The sequence below is a fragment of the Rhyacophila brunnea genome, unplaced genomic scaffold (genome assembly GCF_057557595.1).
Source record: "Rhyacophila brunnea isolate RB1 unplaced genomic scaffold, BYU_Rbru_1.0 scaffold_4, whole genome shotgun sequence".
Classification (NCBI taxonomy): domain Eukaryota; kingdom Metazoa; phylum Arthropoda; class Insecta; order Trichoptera; family Rhyacophilidae; genus Rhyacophila; species Rhyacophila brunnea.
The window spans coordinates 45,873,994-45,898,519 of NW_028233068.1; the positions used below are offsets into that span (position 1 = coordinate 45,873,994).

Consider the following 24,526-nt stretch of genomic DNA (forward strand, 5'->3'; position numbering starts at 1 on the left):
TATTTCCCCAACATAACCCACCCTACTCGGCGTAACCTTAACGGTATACGGAAACTTTATTTTAACATCAAAGCGAGGAGATTCAGCAATACATGCGTACTAGGGGCACATCCATGCATGTAGCATGTAGATGGATCTCTTTAAATATAATATCGGTCGCAGAAATTCTTACTGCCGGTTTGATAAGCCCTCAAAAGCACGGATTTATTAGGTAAGGTACCCACTACGACTACATATCTGCCGGTTTAATGATCCGAGATGTTAACCGACCCTTCTTAACACTTTAAGTCACGCTCTCGAATATATTTTTCTAGGATACTTACTTACCGACGTTAGTTTCGTATAACAACCATTCGTAATTTTAATGTCGGCTAATCAAACTGTATGGGTGCAGCTCCACCAAACTGTTCCGGGTAGCAGACAATAAGGCAAAGATCGCCCTCATGATGTATTACTACTTTCGCTGGGGGATACCACGATAATAAGAAGATTAATAGAGCCTGTGATATGAGTATGTACCTACCTAGCAACCTAATATATTTTTTGATATACATGAAAGTAGCAAGGTTCGCTACCTACATCGGTAAATGGTACATGTTCTAGCTAGAAGGAGTTTTAATATTTTATTGACTACATTATCTACTTCGAGTTTTTTCAGTACAGAAACAATATTACTACTTATATTATACACAACTTGGGGAAGCCTCTTAATCGTACCTATTAGAAAAGTCCTTGATATAATCTTACAGCGAGTGGAATTCAAACATACATCTGTCACATCCCAGATGAGTGCTTGGCTACCCATTCAAGTCATTTGTAGTTTGATATTTATATAGATCGGACATTATTATTATAAATATGTTGAAAGTCTCAGTATTTGTACATATTCATATTATTTGGATCTTATTACTGAATATGCATTAGTGCGCCAATTTAGAATCAAATGTTTTCTTATAGTTTGATAAAAAAAGCGAATTAATATAATCAGAATCCTAGTAGTATATCCGGAAAGTCTTAAAATAATACAAAAATGTCGCAGACCTCATAGTGTAAAACTCACCACCAACCAATCACAAATGTACCCCACCCACGAAATTCATTCACCCTTATTCTCCGCAAGTTTTTCCGATTGCCCCCCTCCCCCACTCCCTCCTCCGTCCGCCACTCAACCCCTTTATACAAAAGCCTGCAAACACTTTTCCTTTTTATTCCTTCCTTACATTTTTGTATACAACACGATCGCTCGTTTCTTTTTCTTCTATGGAACTACTTCCGATATTACGTGTAGAAGAATTTTTTATCATCGAATATTGTAGTTTCACCTATAAGAATTTGTGTTTGCAACTAATACAGCATTTCCGAGCGGTAGTGGCCTCCAACTTATCGCCGGGATATTATACAGTTGTGTGGTTTATTTTTTTTAATTTACTGATCGACGGTTGGGTTCATTGCATGTCTTCACAGTGTATCTTTAATATTCTTCTTCACGTTCCTCTCCTACCAAATTTTAGATACCTACTATGTGCATTTTCAAAACAACGGCTAGACTCGAGGATACAGCGGAGACGGAACCAATTTTGTAGATTTTTCAACCATGAAGTTCGCCGTCTGCTTTCACTTCGCCTCCTGAATCTCTCTATATTAGCTAGATATCATATCACTATTTCAAATAGAGCTTCTTAAAATAATAATTAAATTTCATCGAATCGAATTTAAGTACGTACCTACAAGTTAAATCATACCATGCATACTGTTATTTTATTAAATTCTAATGGATTCAAGCTCTGTACTATTCCATTTAAGTCGTTTTTTGCGACCCGGGTTTCGCCTTTCGGCATCTTCAGGCGCGTGTACACTCACCAAAGGCAAACACACACTCAGTGGAAAAAACGACTTAAATGGAATAGTACAGAGCTTGAATCCATTAGAATTTAAATTCAAATTCCATCAAGTACCTTCGGTCGATAGTATTAATGTTATTTTATTAACTTATATACGTTACCTAACCGTTTTTTCCAAGAGTTTACTATTTAGTAAATTTTATTAGAATTAAACCTTGTTCGCTTTTCGGTCTTTGTTTCGTTAATAGGTGCCTACTCATACATTATAATAATATTAGTTACCTAGTTACATAAGTAAGTACATATATTATGTAGGTATATACAAAGTTTGAAGATGCCTGTGCCGAAACCAGGGAACACAAATACATAACGGGTGTGGAGTAATAGGCAACCAATCTCGAGTGTTGGAAGAATATAGAATAAACTTAAACATGTATCAAGAATACGCTTGTCCTTCGTTCTGACAACTGCTCTGGATTCATGCACTGCCGCTCATTCAATATTGGTGTATTTGAAGATTGCAACACACGCTATTGCACGTATATAATGTGTGTTTCATTTTCTTAGGACACTCACATATTCAAAACCCTGCTTTAAAATGTAGTGTATTAAGGTGTATCTTATCTGATTTATATTTATCAATCTGTTCTTTGGAAACCACATCCAGTGCGTAAGGCACTGGCCTTTCATCGAGGACTCCGGATTCGATCCCGATGAGGTCACAATATATTTTTTATGACATTTACGTGATTTTCTCCGAACCTGGGTTTTTGTGATCGTTTCACTTATATTACTAACTACACTAATGTTTCACTACACTACTGTCATTGATTCTCATGGCCTGTTGTATTTAAAAGAGTGTATACGTATATTATTGTTCTTAAATGGTTCAAAAGTTACATGTCCAATTTTGTCAAAAAGTAAGTTATCTATAGATAGATGTTATACCTACATAAATATATTATTATCTGTCAGACCCAATTCACACTCGTAAAAGAACCCCAAAATTCGTAAAATAATGAAACCGTAATTATTTTAACATTAAACCATGAAAAAAATTATTGCGTTTTTCTGAAAGTGTTATTTATTAGTTATGGTAGTCTGGTTTGTCATGTACAGCTATAAGGTATATTACTTATATGAAAATGTACATAATTAATTGATATAAGTTAGAAATAACTATTTTTCATTACTTTGATACGTATCTACATATTCGATATAAATTACTTAATAGTTATGATAAAAATACGCATTGACACAAAACCAAGGACACTTTAGCGTGTGACCTACCACTGTAATAGCTTTCAAGCATATCTTTCATTTGCCTGCTTATTGGGTACTAATAAATTATTTCTTGATAACTTATCAATATTTGTAGACATACACGGCTAATGAGAATTTGGAATTGACAGGGCTAACATTATATCGTTTACTAGATTATAATTAGGTATAATTCTGTACTCTGACAGGAAAACGCATTTTGCGATTTTTCAGCCGCTTGATGTCTTGATGGAGTCACGAATGTTATTAAAAATATTTTGTCCCGGTATTTTTTTAAATCCGTATTATCGATCTGCACGCTCTACTATTGGTTATTTCACAAAAATTTGGACGTCGACTAGTCATTAGTACTTACTGTGTAATTGTGTGTAATATAAAAAAAGTAAAATGCCAGTTTCGGTGCATCCACGGGTTGAAGATTAGGTATATTAAATTCTCCGTGGAATGTTGGTCATTTGACCAACGCATAGAGTCCTTGGTTACGCTGTTTATTAAACGTAAATTGGAACAACAATAATTTTTGATTTCTGCCAGACTCACGGCTTCAAAGACAGGCACTCTGGGTGTTCTACATCCACCGTGGTGCAAAATATTTTCGTTCATGGGTAATAATTCCATATTGTACTTGAATAACGGCCGGGTTCTAAGATGAGTACAAAAATAAAATTTATTACAAGTAAAAAAAAAATAGAGCAAGGCCAAGATAGTAGGTATGTAACTATTCCTATATTGGTTGTATTGTCCCTCTAAAATACAGGTTTTTATATTCGCTAATAACTTTCTCGTTCACCCAAAGCATACTATGATATAACTGAAATATCTCCTAGTAACACTGTCAATAAATTGAATAATCCAGTTAAGTAGTAGGTACTTGAAACCGATGTTTCTAAAACCAATCACCTCACTTGCACTAATTAATCTATGTTATAACGCCGTTTATCTAAAGAAATACCTCTCACTGGGCACGGAGAGAAAGAAAATGAGAAAAATTGCCGAAATGTATTTTTAGTCTTTCCTTACATGCGAATCGTTTCCTTCCACGCCACTTGATATTTTGATCTCTCCTGTGTTTGTAGAACGGAATATGCTAGGCGAGAGTAAGACTTGTGACCATACATTACTTAACTAATTTCGATGCTAGTTCCAATTGTTACCATATCGTTATTGTAATAGCCTTGTTTCATACAGAATTTGCGACCCGGTACATATGCTTCATTGTTATTTGACTTCGTCCAGTCAATAATTATCGAGAATTCATTTTACGAATGATCTGTAAAAAAAATAAATTCATTGAATTGCATTTAACGTTGAATCAAGGACTCGTTTATATGAATATCTTAATTATTGTAAGCGTATGAGAGTGACTGTCAACCAGGGTTAAAAGATATTGCAAACGGCTGCAAAACATGCAAATGTGGGTAACACATTATCTTTAATTGAGTTAAAAATCAGTTTTTTCACCTAACGTGGTAATTATACAATAAAGCATCTTAAAAACTTGGCGTGGATCCGATGGTTGGTTATTCTACAATTTTATGAAAAACAACAATAATGATATTAACACAAACTCATACACTTTTGTTATTTCGTCCTAACTACTGACACACGCTCGGATCACAGTGTTATTAAAGGTGGGGGAAAACAATGACTATGACATTATAAAACAATACTTTTATTTTGTATTGATCGTTTGTTTCACCACAAATGACGTTTAATGATACGAATTGGAGTGTATTATTTATAATTTCATATAGGGTAAGGTAAGGTATTTTGGCAGTATAGGTAATTTGGCAGTAGTTTTTGAAAACATGATTGCTAAATAACCTATCGCTATATATGCTTCAAAGACACACTGATAGATGGAAAAATATCTAATAATATTAAAATAATTTACAGACGACGATTATCACACGCGTCTTCGCTGGTACAAAACAGTAAAGCGTTTGTCTTGTTGAAACATACGTATTTTGTTGATTTCGAAGAGACCTGTTTTATTTAATTTACTGTAATGTCATGACTTTTACAACTGAAATCAATTTATACCAGTGCGATTAATAAATAAACGTAGTTTTTTGTTGTAACTATTTTGAATGTAACATTTAGTGTTTTGCTGTGATTGCTTAGCTAATAGTGTGAAAATATTATCTTTTTAACTTCAAAATTATAAGTGCCCGTTATAATAATTTTTCAATGGTAAAATTTTTTCGTTTTTATTTAATTTCTAGATAGTATAAAATACTGTTATATGTATTACGACATATTTAATGATATTTCATCACAATTGAGTTAAATAAGACTATTTCCAAATTACCTATCATGTATATACTACACACATTTGCTATTTTTTTTCAGCATAACATTTTTTTTTTTTGCCTAATTCCAATAAAATGCTGAATTGTTTGAACAATGGTTGAGATTTTTCATACCCAGTATCTCTCAGATGTCAGAAAGAAAAGTATTACGTCATGGATTCAGTGTTCGTTTTGCTATGTTCCTTATCATGTACGCTGCCAAGACGAGTCCACAGAAGAAGATATTTTCATGTTTGATAAGTGCAGTGGATCCATGAATTCGGATAATGATGAATAGTAGTTATAAACGAAATAATATTTTAAATATTTGTATACTTTATCATAGTGCCAAATTACCTAACCACTATTGCCAAATTAAATATCCTATTGCAAAATTACCTAGCCATTGATGATACATTAATAAGTTTAATATTACGTTTAAACAAATAACTTTATCAATATTTTCTTCTATTCATACATTTTTAACATTATAATCTTTATGTCATTCCTTAAAAAGAATAAAACTTTTTATTTTAAAGTGTTCATTTTTTACATTTACTCAAAATACTGCCAAATTACCTTACCTTACCCTAACCAGAGTTTATTACAGCCAATTGAATGAGTTATACCGACGGATTTTTAAAATAATCAAAGGAAATCAAATCTTAATACTCAATTCCGACTAAGCCGATCTCCAGGTAAGTAGGTACACATTACTAGGAAGCTGATTTATATGCAACAGAAAACATGATTATATGCATGCACATATGCACTTAAAGTCATTAAAATATGCACTAAAACCAAAGAAATATGCAGTTAAAAATTCACATTTTTATGGAAAAAAATTGCAAATACCCACTTCACCCAATATTACTGATAAAAATCGAATAATATATCACAATATTCAAAATAGTTTGTTTACAAGTACAAATAATTGAATAAGAAATGCAAAGTAAACTATACACAACTTTAAAAAACAAAAGCGACACACTTAACTATTCCTAAACACATTATTTAAGTGTCGTTTTTTTTTGTCCGAAAAAAAGTTACAATATTTTTTTTCAATATTGTGCTTTTGCATTAAAATTTTCCACATATCTGTCAGTATTTTGTTTATATGCTGAAAACGACCTCTCAACGTCCACAGAGGTGATTGCGCAAAATTTAAATAAAGGTGCCCGAGTTGATTTCACTTTTTCTGATAAATCCACAGCAAGTGCATCTGAACTGTCTACCCACCTATTTTAGTAATATTTCGATAAAATAATTTAAAAAAAAAAAACTAAAATTATGAATGCAAAAGCCCTAAAATATGCATGTATTTATGAAATATGCACTAATGTCTCAAATATGCATTTATATGCACAATAAAATTTTATTTTTGGATTCTGCGTCTTTCAAAACGGATTTCTGTGCAACTCTCATAGCTCTGCATACACCCTAACAAAACAAGCACTAGCATATAAATCCGGGCCCTACTCATTACTGTACTTCGGTTCCTCTTATTTCTCATAGATACTCTCCTGTGCTGTGTTAATCTATTTCGCCCATATTCATCTGGTATCGTTCGGTTACCGTCAGAATGGAGGATTTTCTTACAGTGGCATATCTCCTATCTGCATTATTGTTTTCATTCATGTCGGTGGGTGCTCTTATTATGCCCCTCCCCCGATTTTCTCTAACAGAAGTAAAGTTTGCGTCGCCCCTGGCAAAATTACCAATTGCGAATTGTTCGTCGGCCGCCACTGCTATATCTTTCTATTTGTATGTAGTTTTTGTTGTTTTCGTAATTACAGTGGTGTGCAGATCTTCCTTCGTTAATTTTAACATTAACTACATACTTATTAGACTATATCCCCTTCCTTTGTACAATATGTGCCTAACGTTATGTGTTATAATCGTAGTTTTATTTATGGGTTCGTATTTTCTTCCATTTCCTTTTGCTTTCAATTTTATCAATTCTGGTGAATGATATGGTTTTTTAGGTTCATTAAATCTCGATTTTTATTTATACTTTATAAATAGTTACCGTTGTCATGATTACCCATCCATGCATCTTCCAAATTTACATCAATTTAAAATATAATTTCGTGTACGTATACGTATCCCTCAATCAATTCCGAGTTTTGGACTGTATCCTACTACCACTTACCTACCTACTTAATTTATGTTGGTACTTATAGACATTTCTAAATATCAAATTCGATTAAATTTAATTATCCACCAGAAGAGCTATTCTAACATCAATTAACTCCAAAATCAATACAAAACCGTGATAAATAATATTATGATAGGTAGGTATGTCGTATTCAGGCAGTTAATTATCTCACGAAGTTAAATTACTATCAGTTGTGATATTTTTTAACGCGGCCGCCCATGACTGCGTTAACCATGAGCTGTCAAATTGTGTTGAGTAACACAGTGAACACATCTTACTTGATTCTAATCGGATGCATTCGGAATCAAGTAAGATGCAGCACGGTGTGTTAGAAATTATTGTAGATTTATGGAATTGTTGAAATTTGTTACCTTGTTAAATATTTAGAATAGCCCTCTTGATATTTTACGAAATACATATTTTTTTGACCGAGTCAATTTTACTCCACGGGGAGCTACAGGATATTCGAATTTTTTAATTTAATAAACCCAGGTAAGTAATCTCTTTTCAATTTATTGATGTACTGTCGCAATTGTGGCTTCGTTGTCTTCAGTGAATGTTTTCTCCAGGAGATAACAATCGTTCAACGAAGCATAGGTACTGCTTTTCCAGTATCCCCTTAGACTATAGATACATCTAGACGCCACCCGTTGCATTGCTAAATGAAGCCGCGTGCCTTGCGTTTGGTTTGTGGGCGAGCGAACACATTCGTCTACAAATGTTCGAGACCATAGACCATTTCGATAGTGCTCGCCCAAAGTGCTCGCACTAGACGCTCAGAATTAAAATATAATTTTCTATTTTTTTACGTTATATAGTATTTTTAAGCGGTCAAAATGCAACCATCAGGTAAAGATATCCATAATTTAAGTTATTTTAAAGAAACACTAGGTCACTGATATTAAAATATATAATAAAATACAAATAAATTATCACGAACATGTATCAACTTACCTATGAAACGTAATACCATCTTCTTGCTTATCAGTACGGCTACCACATTTTAAGGCAACACACAGAACCATCTTTTCTACTTAATTAACTAAAAATATTTACCATTGACTTTATGTTTAATACAAAAAATATCAATTTTAGCTACTCGAGCTCGCAAGTTATAGACGCTCTGTGAAGCGTTTCGCTCCGATTTGATGGCGATACTTTTGGAAACTAGCTCACAGATATGTAGACCTTTTATCTTACTCTAGCGCGTGTCGCAGAGATTGTAAGGGTGCCGAATACTTTCTCACTCGCACTCATGCATCGTTTTTGTTCAGGCCTTGAGTATCCCAGTCATAAACAATACACGATATCGATATGAACATGTAACGCCTGTGATGCGAATTAAGGGTACCCTACGATTCCAAGATTTGAGAAATTGTGAGGTGAAGAACAGGCTCACCCACAGAACACTGAGTCCCTGGGCTCACCCACCCCACTAATTGTTTTTTTAGGGTTTCATGAAATACACCAAGTAAGAAAATGATTGGAAACCGCTGACCCCTGAATGAAAGAAATAAATAAACAGCGTATAAATTGTTTTACTGTGACATAATAAATGATGTTATTTCCAAATGAATTAATTGATCTGGCGAAAAAATGAATGTAAGGGAACGAACTAGATACTAAGTTAAAAGAATGAACTTAGATACTGAATTTAAAAAATTTAAAAATATGTGGGTACTTACAATTTGACGAAATTAAAAGGGGCATTAGGGTGCACGCAGTAAAATAAAAGTAATAGGACATCAGGATATAAAGAAGACGGATCATCCGAGAGAATGTGGACAATCTTCGAATGATTTTTCACAATTTTCAACAACATTACAATGTTCGCCATTATAGCTCTGGTCTTTTATAAATACAGGTCGTGTATTTGTAGGTTAGAGCACTAGAATAAACCTAATCATAACGTTCATTCGCAAGCCATAGTACGAGGCAGAGGTGAAATGTGAGAATAAGGCCGCCCGTGGAGCAATCTACTCATTTCCCATTCCCGCCCAAACGGGCTGGCTGCTTTGCAATTGGCCTGGGGCGGGCCTTAATGACAAAGAAATCGCTCTGGCCTTTTTGTTTGTTTCGCGCGGCTTTGGGGAGGATGGGATGCCACCCCGCCACTTAATATACCCACCCACCGCGCCACCCCTGGCATTGGTAACTAGGTACCCACCGCTGCGAATTTTTATATTTTTGTAGGTTAAGTAGAAATAGATTTGCAGACAAGAAATCGAATAATGAGGCTTAAAGAATCGTAAATTTCTACCAAAGCATTTTTATTTAAATAATCTACCGTTGGATTAGGGCTTTTCTCCCTTTTGATAAAATTTGTGAAATCTAGTAGGTAGGCCCCTAAAACCCGCACTGCAAACTCTTGCAATAATACTGATAGGTACGTCTGTAAAAAAATCGTTGTCGACTTTTAGTATTGTAATTTTAAAAGTATTTTATTATTCCAGGCTCAGTTGAGATTATATTTCACTTCAATTGTAGGTATTTCGTATAGCGTACTTATACAATTTACTTATGATTCTATCTCATATTTTCTATCAGTTCCTTAAGTATTGGACCAATATTTAAATTATGCTATGCGGGTCGTATATACTGATGGAAGACATTATATTGTGTCTGCGTCGTATTATGCGATTTTTCGGACACACTATTCGCACGGGCTGGAGATGAAGAAATGATTCAGAATTAATACAATTGTGACTTTATGATTTATACCGCTATTATTTTGCTATTGCAACATTTTTTAAATTTATATACCTACTAAACTAGAAAGAAGTTTAGTTCGACATACTTGGGCATATTGATAAAGGATTGGCCACCGTTATTGGCAAGTTCACACAAATCCACAACCCAACAAGCACACAATAAATCAAACCAGGAAAACATACAACAGTTCAGTTAGTTGGTTACTTAGTCACTTTGGAAGCGACGACTTCTTTTTGTATGCGTAAAATATTAAATGCAAATAAGTAATTTAATACCAATAATACCTACGTACCCACTACAGTTTAATATTGTCTCTGTGTTGCCTAGCAACCGCTATTATATGGCCAGGGTTGTAGTGGGCAGCAAGCGGCCGGGTTAATGACGCCGCAATGGATTTTTATTATTGAAACGTCCGTCCGTCCGGATTGATGTGTTGTTGTGGGCAGTCGTAGCAGTGTACATTGTATGTACAGTACACCATAGCATCTATTTTTTCTTCGCTATTTTATAATAATGTTTTCCTCCGCTGCGGCCGACAACAATAATTGACAGTTTGGCAAATGTTTATTTCCCGATAGATTAAACTGAGATTTCCGAGTAATGTATTTTATTAAAACACATTAATCATTTATACTTCTAATTTTCTTTTGATGTCTGATATCAATGATTTGGTATTGTATAATAAATTCTATTACCGATACAAATCTACGATATCATTGTACGTAATATATTAGAAGATATTCTTGGCAATAAATCTCGTTTCGTCCTATATCGATATAAAACATTAAATGATTGGCTACAGTACAATTCTTTCAAGTATAATTAATAATATCGTATCTTCCACTTAATCGTTAGACTTAAGAATAAACATCTTATTGATATTGTATTATTATAAGCAGTGATTTTGTTGTATAAGAAATTGTGAGTTACTTAGTGCTCAGCCGTAGTGGTTTGGCGGGCGCGGCGCGGCGGCGTCTTGCAAAACTCAAACGTATAACCGTGTGTGAAATGTTCGTAGACAGTGTCTTTTTTGGGGCATAATACATACGGTTATACGTTTGAGTTTTGCAAGACGCCGCCTCGCCGCGCCCGCCAAACCACTGCGGCCGAGCACTTAGAGTGTAAATAAATTGTACATATATTTTATTGCGGCTTTAGTTTTAAAATCATTAAATACATGTGGCTAATAGCGACGACGGACTTCACACGCAATTTTTTCAGGATCCTTCACGAAACACCTCGGCCGACAGTGCTGCCATTAGATATTATATCTCACTGTTTTGTATGGGAAATCTTTTTTCATTTACGCAGAAAAATAATATCTAATCGGAACAATACGTTTAAAACTTATAATAAATTAAAATTCTTATTTAATATTAGTTTTTAGTCAATCGGATTTCTTTGAAACACCTATTTTGTTAATTATTATACTGTAGTTTTAATGGATATTTGTTTATTTAATCTTCTAAATTTTAAACGAACGACCGACTGTTCTAAATAATTTAACGTTGCGAACATAGCACCTACAAGCATTAAACTTTAAATTGACAATTTCGAGCTGGATTTTCTCGGGAGAAGAGAAATAATCTTTTGTATCCACAATAAACACAGATAAGTAATGAATGTCTACTTTGTATAGGTATCATGCTTCTAATAATCTCATTCGATTAAAATTTCCAATCGATTGCTGTTCATATTTAGATAAAATATTTATATTCTTCGCCGCAGAATCTCGGTCCCGAAACACGAAAATAATTCCTGGTATCATCGCTATCGTAAATCGCATTATTTCCTGTGCCGCTCCGGCCAGCCAAAAACCCTCCACCCCAATGCCTTCCAGTGGCGTTGCTATTTTCTCCCTATATTGTCATTATCTACATTCAAAATATGTAATTTACAAATTGATTTTGAAATCCAACTAATCATTCAACGTGACGTATTCGGGCTATTTCAGTGAACATGCGAGGCCTTTTAAGTAGAAAATTGGTATTGTTAACACCCCCTAGAAAAATGTTTACTCTTGGAAACATGTCGTTTTTTTATTATTAACTATTAATAATTTATTTAAGAAACGTTTTAATATCTGGTACATAATTTATTTATTACTTCGTGATTACAATTATTATTGTCCGAAGGGAAGTAGCTACTTATGTCACAAATATTTTTTCTCGTTCTGCCCAATAATTTACACTATGCCTTAATCGATATTTGTTTAAAATAATACATTAATCTTTATTGTTATTGATATGCACTGAGAACCAGTTAGGTATGTAACATAGTTAACATTTCACGCCCCCAAAATTGTGAGATCTTTGGCCCCTCTCTGATTTGGCTTGTTTATTTTTATTTTACCTTATCCAATTCGTATAAAATAAGAAACTATTCCGGTGTTGTAGCATCATAATCATTTTATTCTAGCCAGTGATCTGTTTGTATCTGATAAAACCTACCTAAGAAATCGGGATCATCTGTTTATTCTGTAGACATTTTTATATACTTATAAATATGTCGCATATTTCTTGGTGGCTTGTGGTAACAGCGGCTTTACAAGCGCTTACAAAAGCTTTTCACCATTTCTCCGTATATCCTGTATATAATATCAATCGTGATAATATAGACGCGATTCCAGATGGTATGTATGTATAATGTTGGTGTATTTTTTAAACCATATGTTTAGTAAAGTTGTCAGTTGCCACAATGCAAGTAAGTAGGTATAGGTATGAACCAATGAGTCGGCACGCCTATGGCGCCCACCCCATGTGCCAAAAAACATTATTATGATTCCGCTAGTCACCGGACGTTGTCGGGAAATGAATCGCGCTTGTTTCGCTTTTATCCTCGGCGCGACCGTTCCCGAATCATCGCCGGGGATTCTGCTTCATTTCATCCCGATTCCCGACGCAATGGACGCCTAATATCGAACTGATGCCGATCTTATCCGGGGCCGTGCCCGTTAACACGGATATTTTCATCCGAAACACGCATCCGTGATTCGCGATCCGCCCTCATTCCTCTAGTCTCCATTCTCAGATAATCTCTTATTTAAACATGCTTCACATATTTCAATTTTGCTTTTTTTTCTTTATTATTCATTTCAAAATAATGAAAACACTGAAGCTATTCAAATGATTGGTTGGTTTTTTCCCATTTGCTACAAAAAAGTATTTTGCAAATAACATTCCCGTTGTGTCATTTCAAACTTCAAATATTTAGGTTCACTTTAATGTTCCTCTTCTTAGCATCTAATCTTCAGTGGCGTCACTGCAGGAGTTGGAAAAGGCAATACAATTTTCTCCAGCTGATTGGATCTCGTCGAAGTTAGGTTTTCTGCTTTCTTCTGGTTAGCTTTGCATTTCATCGCATGGCTGGCTCGTTCATCATCGGTCCATCATTCAATCATGGGGGCGGGGGGCGGTGTTCTTCTCACCTTGCACAACCTTCAGGGCGGGCCCAAACAGATTAAATCCGTTTCCCATGCTGACGGTCGGTCCTCTTCGGGTATGACAATCAAAATTAGGTTGTTGTCTTAAGACGGTTTTTAGCATAATGTATCACGCTTATTTGTCTACCCTGAGAATAATTCATGTAGCTATTTTTAATAATTTAGCAGATACGCTTTATATACGCTGTATAGACTTATAAATTTATCCAAATTAGACCCGACCAAAAAATTAAGCATTTTATCACCAAACATCATTCGCAAACGATGTATTTTGTGGCTGCGCCGGATCATTGTGTGGAATAACGTTTCATGCAGAATTTGTATGAAAAATATTGTAGTTTGCTAAAAGATTAAAAATTCTACCTACATAATAATACCGCAGAATGTGTTTACAATGTTTGGTATAATTATTCATGTTTACGACAAATTTGGTAAGACAATGCAATTTTAAACTCCTTTCTTGTCTTCCGCGTCTAAGGCGATTTATCCGTGCACCTAACATACATAGTATTTCATATTTCACTATTATAAGGAATGCAGTAGCAGTTTCACGTGTTCCTCAAACTAAAGTGTTTTTTTTCTTTCCCACGTCTGCTCGTTATATAAAAGCCATGTGCCCTCATTTTCTCTTCCCGCCCGACATTGTAACGAAGAAATGTAACAAGAAACGTTCAATTTGGCTTGGGAAATGTGGAAAATACTGCCGCTATGCGAGCCGCGAAAGGTAGCCTAGTTTTGCACGTTAATTATAAGTAACTCAAATATAGTCATTGGTTAATTATAAAAGTGAAACCTCTAAAAACAGTCTGCTAATATCGAAAGAACGATTTTGAAAAAAAAAATAGAGCCAAAAATTAAGATTTAGTGTGGCTTATATGACAGCCTCGAAGCATACAAGGAATGTGGTGAAGCCGACATAATCTACAACAATGTTTCTTAGCGCTCGTCCAGCGTACGGGCGTTCCGCGGAGCATTGAGCGGCGCGCGCAACTCAAACGTATAACCGTGTGTGAAAATGTTCGTAGACAATGTATTTTATTGGTTATACGGTTATACGTTTGAGTTGCGCGTGCCGCTCAACGCTCCGCGGACCGTTGGACGGGGGCCTTACGCTTTTTACATCCGCGGACCACAAAAAAATCAAAAAATATTTTATCAACATTGGAATAAAATAATAAATATTTATATTTACACTATTTTTGAAACAATTATCTAAATATAATACAACCCCACTTCAAATGTTGGGTTTCTAGGTAACTATTTTTGATCTGCAGACAATTTTTGCGGCCCATCCAAAAATATTCGCGGACCAATTTATGATCTACATAATCTACAACGTCAAAATGTCCCGAATAAGATGGGTGGCCAATGGTCATGTCCAGCGAATGGGCATTAACCGACCAACCCGTAAAGTTTTTTTTTATGGAATTCCGTCTGGTCGGAGGAGTGTTGTTGACACCTCGAATTAGAGGATAATGGCTGAATGCAATCAAATTGGCAACTGCAATTAGCGGAGGCCAGGCCCCCGGGATATTTCACCATGAATTATGATACTGGTTATCATCAGCTTTACGTCTGATCTCGTGATCCATTATCTCGTAGCTAAATATGTGCAATAATTATTATAAACATGCCAGAATATGACAAAAAGTTTACTTTATTTAACGAATCTTTATTTAGGTTTATCTCAAAACTATGTTATTTTAAGTAGGTCCCTGTGATCCTAAACCCTCGGTGTAGAAACGTATTACAAATACAATATATTAAATTATTATTATAATAATATTTATTAATTAATATTATAATAATATTTCTTCACTAGTATAAAAGCAGCATGCACCTACTGTGAAATTAATATAATAGCGACAATTAAAAAGTGAATTACCATTTAAATTTGAATTCCCCAAAACTGAACATATTGGCCTCCACCATCATCTATCTATCTACCCGGTATCTGATTAGACTTTTTAATAAGAATAATGGTTGTTAGCTAGCAACTCAAGCCAACGGAAAGCTCTTGATCAAGGTACACGCTGGGAAATCAATTCATGGATTTCAGCTAGCCGCGGAATTCAAAGGGCATTTTACCATCACTACAACTCGGTCTCATAAATAGCAACAATCGTGGTACGCCTGTAATCTGTATGGTACATGTACGATACCTACTTATATGCTATACAGATTCTAATTTCTATAATTCTATAATGAAACTGTCAAGTGTAAGACAAGCACCGTTCTCCTATAATAATACTTGAAATACTTATACCTATTCACTATTTTTCTTGTTTTGTTTTGATAAGTGAAGTAAGTAACTAAGAATTAATTCAGTCATAGGTCGCCTTTTGGTTATCAACGCGCAGGCGATTTTATCGTTGGACCGTATTTGATGTGCCTTTAATGGACGTAATTGTAAAAAATGCCCCATGCTCTTACGCCTTTATTCTTCTGAAACTGTTCATTCCGAGAGAAAAGCAAAAGTAGTGCTACGTTTTATTCTTCAACCCTTTTAACTCTTTGTATCCGGTGGCTTCGGGACGAAATGTACCGCATTTCAAGGACGAAATTCGCTTAAATTTAAACCTGTCCATATGTGGTTTCCATATTATGAATAATACATTTTAATTTCCATGTCAAAAGTAACTTAAATTGCTGACTTAAATAATGTAAATTATGCATACGTCTACTTACGACTATATTTTGGCTTTAATTAACGGCTATGTACCCATTTTCTTGGTAGGGTCTATATTTTCCTACGGCCTGGAGGTCTAGACTAGACCAGCTGGGAAACTATAAAAAAATAATGCTTTTGCGTTCGTGTCCTCATAGCCCATACAGTCGTCATTTTAATAATGTGGCGATAAACAAAATTCGTTTCTTTTACTACCAACTGTAAAAGTCCCACTAAGTTAATGCTGCTGGTAAGATTAGATTATCTCGCGCGTTTGTGAAATTATATACCTACCTATATAATACGATTTTTTTATACTGTACGCTGGACAAAAACATAGTCGTAGTGCAGGGCACTAAACGACCACAGGAGTGCTCTCAACCCTGCTGGCCGACGAACTCATCAAGACTGTCAGCAAAAACCTACTGACCGTAAGAGTGTAAGGAGCAAGGGATGGCTTTCATCGCACTATTGTGATTGACCCTGGCTGATTAGTGAATGATAATAAATTTTCTTTTGAAAAAATAACGTTGGAAGGGAAAATATTTTTTTCTGTTTTACTTTTCGGTAAATTCTCAAAAAAATATCTGTTCGAATATAATATAATTTTCGTGTAATGGAAACTGCGAAAGTGGTTGAATACTTGTGTACTAATGTACCCTGCACCAGGTTTAAACAAGTTGAGTGAGGAAAGTATTTTTCCTTTTCTGTTTTATTATATCGCCGAGTGAAGGGTGCTTGACATAACACGACTTTAACAAGAGCCTATTAAACTAAGTTTTCCTTCAAGATTCTGTTTGTGACTCTTCATTCTTTTCCTTAAGACTTCTTTCCGGTCATAATACACCCGATTCTTTTTATTTGGAGATCTCTCTCCGCTTTCAAGCGAAGCGTACATTGCAAACCTTAATATAATTATTATTTGGACCGAATTGTGGAATTACTAAGCCACGCTGATAATGATTATTACTATAAGGAAAAGAATCTACGCATTCCCATTTTACGCTATTTAATCACTTTGTGAGTCTAGAATATAGATATATTTTGTATTATAGTAATGGCCACTTACAAAATATCTTCTTCTCATTCGTTGTCTTGTTACTGAGAACCGTGGTCGTCGCTGGCAGTTCCATTCTGCACATGATTCTCATGCAGGCGGTCCTAGTTTTGCGGAGCTTATTGCCGACACCTATAAAGATATAATTCTTGATTTGGTGCAGCGTACGGATGTTCTTATTGTTATCGCTACCAACCATGACCAGGCTCTCCAAGTTGTCAACTCTTCTCTCACCGAGTCACATGGCCAAAGAACTGACGAGTTCGTCTCGCACTGATTTAAGTTTTGAGCTAAACCTGAGCATACCTGATGAATAGAGGTAACTATGAAATCGGAAGCGTCAGTTGATTGTTATCCCAATATGCAAAACTAACCTGCCAATTGGGAGGGCAATAACTTCAACGCAATCGTTTCGGGTATCGATATATTCCACTTGCGTGGTGATTAGATGGTTAGATTAGATTATATAGACGTTGTTTTATTAATTCGTAAAATATAGTACATATTAACTTGAAATATTAAACACAATATGTAGTGTTTACTCCACATAGTTAATGGGACATCGTCAACTGATACAAAATAATATACAACATAGTATTCATACTAACAAATTTTAAAGGTAAAACTTATTGATTGAAGATAATATGGACAATAATTTAATGAAATCCAAAGAAATTCTTTGCTTTGAAATAAATCAGTTATATTTACTTAGTATGGTTTTTTTTTTAAATTTATTTAATGTCTTTGCATCAGGAATTGACAGTTAATTCCATGAAAGACAGTCTATTTATAGCTCACTCATTATTTATATTGATTTTGTGTTGTTTTTATATGTACCTATAATCTTTTATGTTTGCTTCGTGTAAATAAATATCCAGCGTGCCATTTGGTATTTTATGTTGGCCTATGAAAACCTAATACAATTTCCTTTTTATTAATATTTTTAGCTGAAGATAATATAGTAAGTGCCCTATTACGTGGGTATTTAGTTGCTATACGTATACCCATCTATAGCATAATAATTTGTAGCCAACTATCCAGAGTGAATGCCGAGATGACAATATCGTTGTTGACATCTTTCAGGCGTGACTTGACACTAATTTGTCATTGTTGTTCGCTGAAAGGGTTATCATAGCGCCTTCGGCAATTATTATCGAGAAAAAGTCGTGACGACGCTCCCGCCAGCCACTGTTCGTTTTTCGTAATTTTCGTCAAACGTTTATGCCGGGCAAGTGGGTCTGGTCAAACAAACGTTCCAGTAGTTACCAGTAATATATAAAATTTTAAGTTTCTACTGTTCAGTGAAAATATTTGCCCTGTAGGGATAGGTACCTAGTACTTAAATACTTATATCTTTATTACAAATTGTTCATGATAGCTAGTAATAATACCGGTAGAATAAAAATTACTCACCAACGTAGTGCGCAAATACCTACTCGTATTGTTAATAATAATTGGTGGTGCATTTTGGTTATTTTTTTGTTCATTCCGTCTACAATCCTATGTAGATCTCGGCCGCTTCCTGAATGAGGTTTCTTTACATTTCTTTCACGAGAAATGGATATTAGCCAGTCGCTCAGCTTACTAGATCCGTGCTCTAGATCGGCGTTTCCCATTACCAACGATGACCAAGTGGCTTAAGGGTCAGCCTTTAACGTCGTGGGTCCCAGGTTCGAATCTTGGGTCTGGCAAATACACATTGTTTTTCAATTGTGTTTGAGTATGTACTTAATAGAGGCAAGCGACTAACATCCATTTCTCGTAAAAATGAAAATCTGTTAATACTAACCTCCACCCTACGAAGGCCCATATGATCTTCTTAGAATCTGACATGGTAAAACAATTGTTGGCGTTCCGCGATATATTTTCCTATTTTCACCAGTTCGCAGGTATAAAAAGATTGACAAACACTGCTCCAGACCCAAACACACATTTCATACGGTATTCAGTGTCCAACCGATTTCCGTACTTTGTTGTCAATAAGCATATAAAGTTCTTATTTATGTCGGAAAGTTGCAAAAGCAGCATGCGCAATTTTAAAAGCCTTGCGGTTATTTTATATTTTTAAGTATAGATTTTTATATGTGGCCTTCATTACTTTCAACATTTTCAAGTTTGCCCCATTTGTGGTAATTAATTTATCTCTGTTTCCTGACCTTTTGTGTATGACGAGTGTTTTGCGTTGCGAACCTACGGTTACAAAGTTCAGACAGTCATCGGTTTATACTGAGTAATGAGGGCTTACCAAAACAAACAAAAATATTTTGATTAATAATGCCGACAATGTAATAAAAAATAGTAACTTTTATAGTATTGATTGAAATTGGAAGGGAGATACATCCAACGAAGATGCTCAGATGCTCATTTGAAACGCAAACTGTCACCTTTTTTTAATATCTTATATGTCATTTTGACATTTCATATTGATTTCCATAGTAACGCACGAATATATTAATAATTTAGTTGCTAGGACCCCCTTAGCAACCAATAATAGTGTTTTAATTTTTACGACCTTTTTCCGAAACATACAAAACAGAATCAACAGAAAATGAATTCAAGTCTGCTTAAAGATGGCTAAAAGTATTAAAAGAATGCATTCTCATCGTGTTCTGATATATTCTAAAAGTTTCAAATGTCTAGCTACTCGGGAAGTTAGTTAAAATATAGATTCCAAGATTTGTATTGGACAAACAAGAAAAATTTGTACTGGACAAACAAGAATACGAGCTAATAAAAACTTGGTAAAATATACATTACATGGCAACCGTAGACCCCTACTTTTATTGATTATATTAATTCAAGATACTTACTTGGTTATACACGTTTGATTATGTAACTCTTCACCTGTGGAGTACCTAAAATCCGTCGGATCGCTCAAACAATCTGGGATACAACATTTCACTCTCACAAAAAGGTAATGTTGTAATTAGTGCTCGCCAAAATGTGCTTCTCATGTTCCACAATAGGCAGACGCGTTCGTTTTTACCCAAAATTTCATTTCTTACAGTAGGTATGATACCATGATCAATCAGTATGAAAATGGCAAAGGCAGTTTCAAATATTTTGACATTTTTTTGTTGTTCGTAATGTCATATTTCAAAGTTGAGAACAGGCGACAGATAGATTATAACGCATTTTCGAGAGATTCAAAAGATATTAATAAAATTGCCATATTCTTTTTCTCGCATTATCCATTAATCATAATAATTTTATAAAATAAATATTTTAGTTTTTCGATGGTATTTATTTACCCTTTTATATTAACATCACTGCAGTTGTATGACACTATATTTTTAACAGATAAGTACTTATGCATGCTACTATTTAGGATTGCAGGTTGGACTTGAATATAACACATTAGTTACGTAGTTAGATAAGATTATTGATTGAGGTTTTTTCATTTAATTTAAAGAAAATGAGTTGTCTTGAATTATGATTATCACAGAGACGACAATGACGAAAAATGTTACGAATGATTTTTTCAGTCAACAGTCGTTTACTTGAGGTGGGTTTAGACTGTTTAGGTTTAGAGTCCAAACTGATGATTGCTTCGTGCATATGACCGACGAAAACATGATCATGTCTACCTACTACTTGCGACCGTATTATTTTATTTTACTATATTCTAAAACATTAGAGCGAGAGTTTTAAAAGAATACTATTTTATGTAATAAAAATACTTTATGCAGTCATCAAATGTTTAAAATAAATATAAAGGATAATAAGGCTTAAAAATTATATAAATAGATTATCTACAACGTTTAAGGAATGTCCAGGGTTATGCTCTGAAAATACCATAAAAGCTCCATTTTGACCTACGTTGAGCATGTGGACCGTTAAGTAATTCATCTAATTGAATCCTTTGACATGTTCTAAATAAAAATACTTTCTGTCTTTTCAAAATAATCGTAACTTGCGATATGTCCCGTAGAAAATGTATGTGTTTTAAGACCAATGCCCGGTTTGCACTGTCGGCCATAACTCCCCCAACGAGCCGGCATAAAACCGTGCTTGTTTTACACCTCCTTTATTTCACTACTGCACTTTGCGAAAATACGTGGATGCCGGAATCTTCAACCGTTCCCTGCACGATTTTATTTTTAACTTGGTTTATACGGAATCTCAACGTGGCATGTCTACTACATTCAGAATATGCGTTTCGTTTTTATAATATTATGTCATATTTAAATACATTAAAAAACATATTTTGTGATAGAAAAACGTCATGTAAGCCATGTCATAGAAAACAGTTTCACGAATATGAATCTTAACATTTTTAAAGCTTGTGTATAAAGAATATTTTAATATATAACTGAAGTCGAATAATCGTATAATGTTATAATGTTTGCATGCACGTGCGAATCCCCCATTATCTTCAGATGGACACGTGTGGGATGGTGAAAACTTGTTTCGTATTAAGTTTGGCATTTATATAGATAGATATTATGTTGATGTAAAAATAATATGATGATGTAGATTGTAGAGCGTTTAATTTGGTAAAAGTAGCTATATTCTCATAGTTACTTTGCGTACCTACTGGATTAGCTGTTACATGTCGAAGATCGCCAAACGCGTGTTTGTTTCCAATAACCGGACGTTACGTTAAATTAAAGAATACAATACATAGCAACCCCTCTATTGGGGATGCCTTCGCTTAAAACTCAGCTCCGTTATCTGTGACGTAACTCTTTACGGGTTAAGTATTTCCTACCGGAGCGGGAGCACTATCTCTCACGTCTTTGCCCTCCGTTTTTAACACTTATTTTTTTTCTTCCCTCCTATACTTACCCATCTCTGCACAATATCATGCATACAGCGCGATTTCTTGCACTTTTCACAAATTTCATACCGACGTTACAATTTTATTATTATTTGAAGCGTGTCTTTCCGAACTCAGGTGTTTTTGCTTCAACGGTGAATATGTTCAGAAATTGCGTTTTTTTAAATGAATCTACCTACCTCACTCCTATTACAGAACTGAGTCAGGGAATTTTGAAATATAGCGACCACCCCGACCTCGGTGAAAATTTCAAACCTAATACTCACCCTTCTACCTTTCGCCACTTTTTACGGAATTTATATACATACTTATTAAAAGAATACGGAAATCAGAAATTTGAAAATTGAAATTGAATTGAAGCCAGAATTAAACATTTTTGTACCAATATGTTTTCATTTTGCCATACTTGCACAAATATTATCCGGAGTCGAATCACTACTCGATAAAGACCTCCCTTAGCTCATTCCTCTTCTCGTTTACATGACTTAGGTATTAGAAATTATTACTTCTTTTAATGCTAATAACGTCTATGTCAGCCGATGTTAATGATGAAGTAAATATGAGTACAGCTAACGTGTACCTATGTTAATATAATGTTTCGGTATACTTTACACCAAGAAATGCCCATTGGCGATCCAGATTTTTCCGTGTGAGAAGTGCGTATGTTCACTTATGACACACCAAGATAGTCATATCACGACAAATCTCCACGATACCTACTTGGCTACATATATTGTTGATGTAAACTTTGAGTAAGGTAACGGCACTAATTTAATAATCGCTCAATGTACCCCCAAACTGCTTGTACTCTCCCAAGGTTTGTCTAAAAGTGCCACTTTTATTATTTTCGCTAATCGGTGACATTGAATTGAAACTGTTTTTTTTTTTTAATTCTAATATTTTTTCTCTTTGTTGCAGAAGTGCCCCGCTACGAGACAGCGTACGCGTGCGAGGGGAAGACCCTGAAGATAGAATGCAGAGACGGTGAAGTGATTCACCTGATTAGAGCAAATTACGGAAGGTTTTCAATAACGATATGTAACGACCACGGGAACACAGACTGGAGTGTCAATTGCATGTCAACTAAATCGCTCAGAGTTTTGCATAACAGGTATGTACACTGCGTGGACTTTACGGACTACAGCCCAGGAGATAATCACATTTTTTAAATCTTTTGCTTCACAAAGTCCCCATTATAAGAACATAAATCACTCGTCAATGAATAGAACTCCATTTTTTATGAAGGGCCTTCTTTGGTATGAACTCTCTTTACTTCTTCATTCCATTGGATTCAAACCATTGCAGTGTGGAACTCCTTTCAACATTCATTAAATTTGAGTTAAGATCAGACATAATCATGTGATTCAGATTAGGTACTTAAAAATCAACTGTTTTTATCTCACATTCCGATTATAAAATTAATTATGTGAAATGTTTACGATTTACTGATGTTTTGGAGATAGGTAGATATTTGTTTCTAAAAAATATGATAAGGTTATGTTTTATGTAGAAACTTTTATTTTTATAAGTTAATTGTTAAAATGCATATAATATATATATTTTTTTAACTTATTCTTCATTCTTCATTGAAAATATTCTATAGGCCAAAGTCCTATTATGGCCCTGGATAAGTGTTGCCAACCGTACTATAATTTTGAATCCGCAAAAAATTTAAATACTATAATTTTACGCAAATATCACAAAAATACTATAATTTTGAAGGATTCGAGACGAAAAATGTTCCTGTACTATTTTCTGAAATAGTACTATAATTTTTACCCTTTTGTACTATAATCAACATCGAAAAAGATGGCAACACTGCCCTGGATAGCTCAAAAGAGCTTTTCACAAGCTATTTGACAAATACTTGTATATTATTTAAATGATAAAATTTATTAAATTATTTAATATTCTATTAGAGTGGGAATTCCGGCTAACATTACTAGTCTCTTGATCTGTGCAATGTAAGATAACATTGGTAATATCAAATGGGTTTTCAAATTGTATTTTCAGGTGCAGTATGAACCAGAACTGCAGTATATTGGCGAGCACCACTATGTTTGGGGATCCATGCCCCAATACACTCAAATACCTCGAGGCTCACTATCAATGCATAACAGGTAGGCGTGGAGGTGTTTCTTCATTTAATTATGAAAATCAATTACTTACATGAGATTATGAATCAAAGTTAAATTATTGACAAAGGAATAACATATAATAGTTGATAATTCTGAAACGTGTTACTTTATCGATATGCAGTTTTATGTCATCTTATTTTTATACGTATCCTTAAAAA

At 34.5% G+C, this 24,526-nt stretch overlaps 1 protein-coding gene across 6 annotated transcripts in view; it reads left to right on the forward strand.

Annotated features, from left to right (window-relative positions):
- Positions 1 to 24,526, forward strand: part of LOC147067440 (latrophilin Cirl-like) — a 447,605-nt gene that overhangs the window by 400,520 nt on the left and 22,559 nt on the right. For all 6 annotated transcript variants that reach the window (XM_085953964.1, XM_085953968.1, XM_085953966.1 and 3 more), the window contains exons 3-4: positions 23,149 to 23,341; positions 24,244 to 24,350. In XM_085953964.1, the coding sequence (XP_085810090.1) occupies positions 23,149 to 23,341; positions 24,244 to 24,350 (300 nt within the window). The remainder of the gene's footprint in view (positions 1 to 23,148; positions 23,342 to 24,243; positions 24,351 to 24,526) is intronic.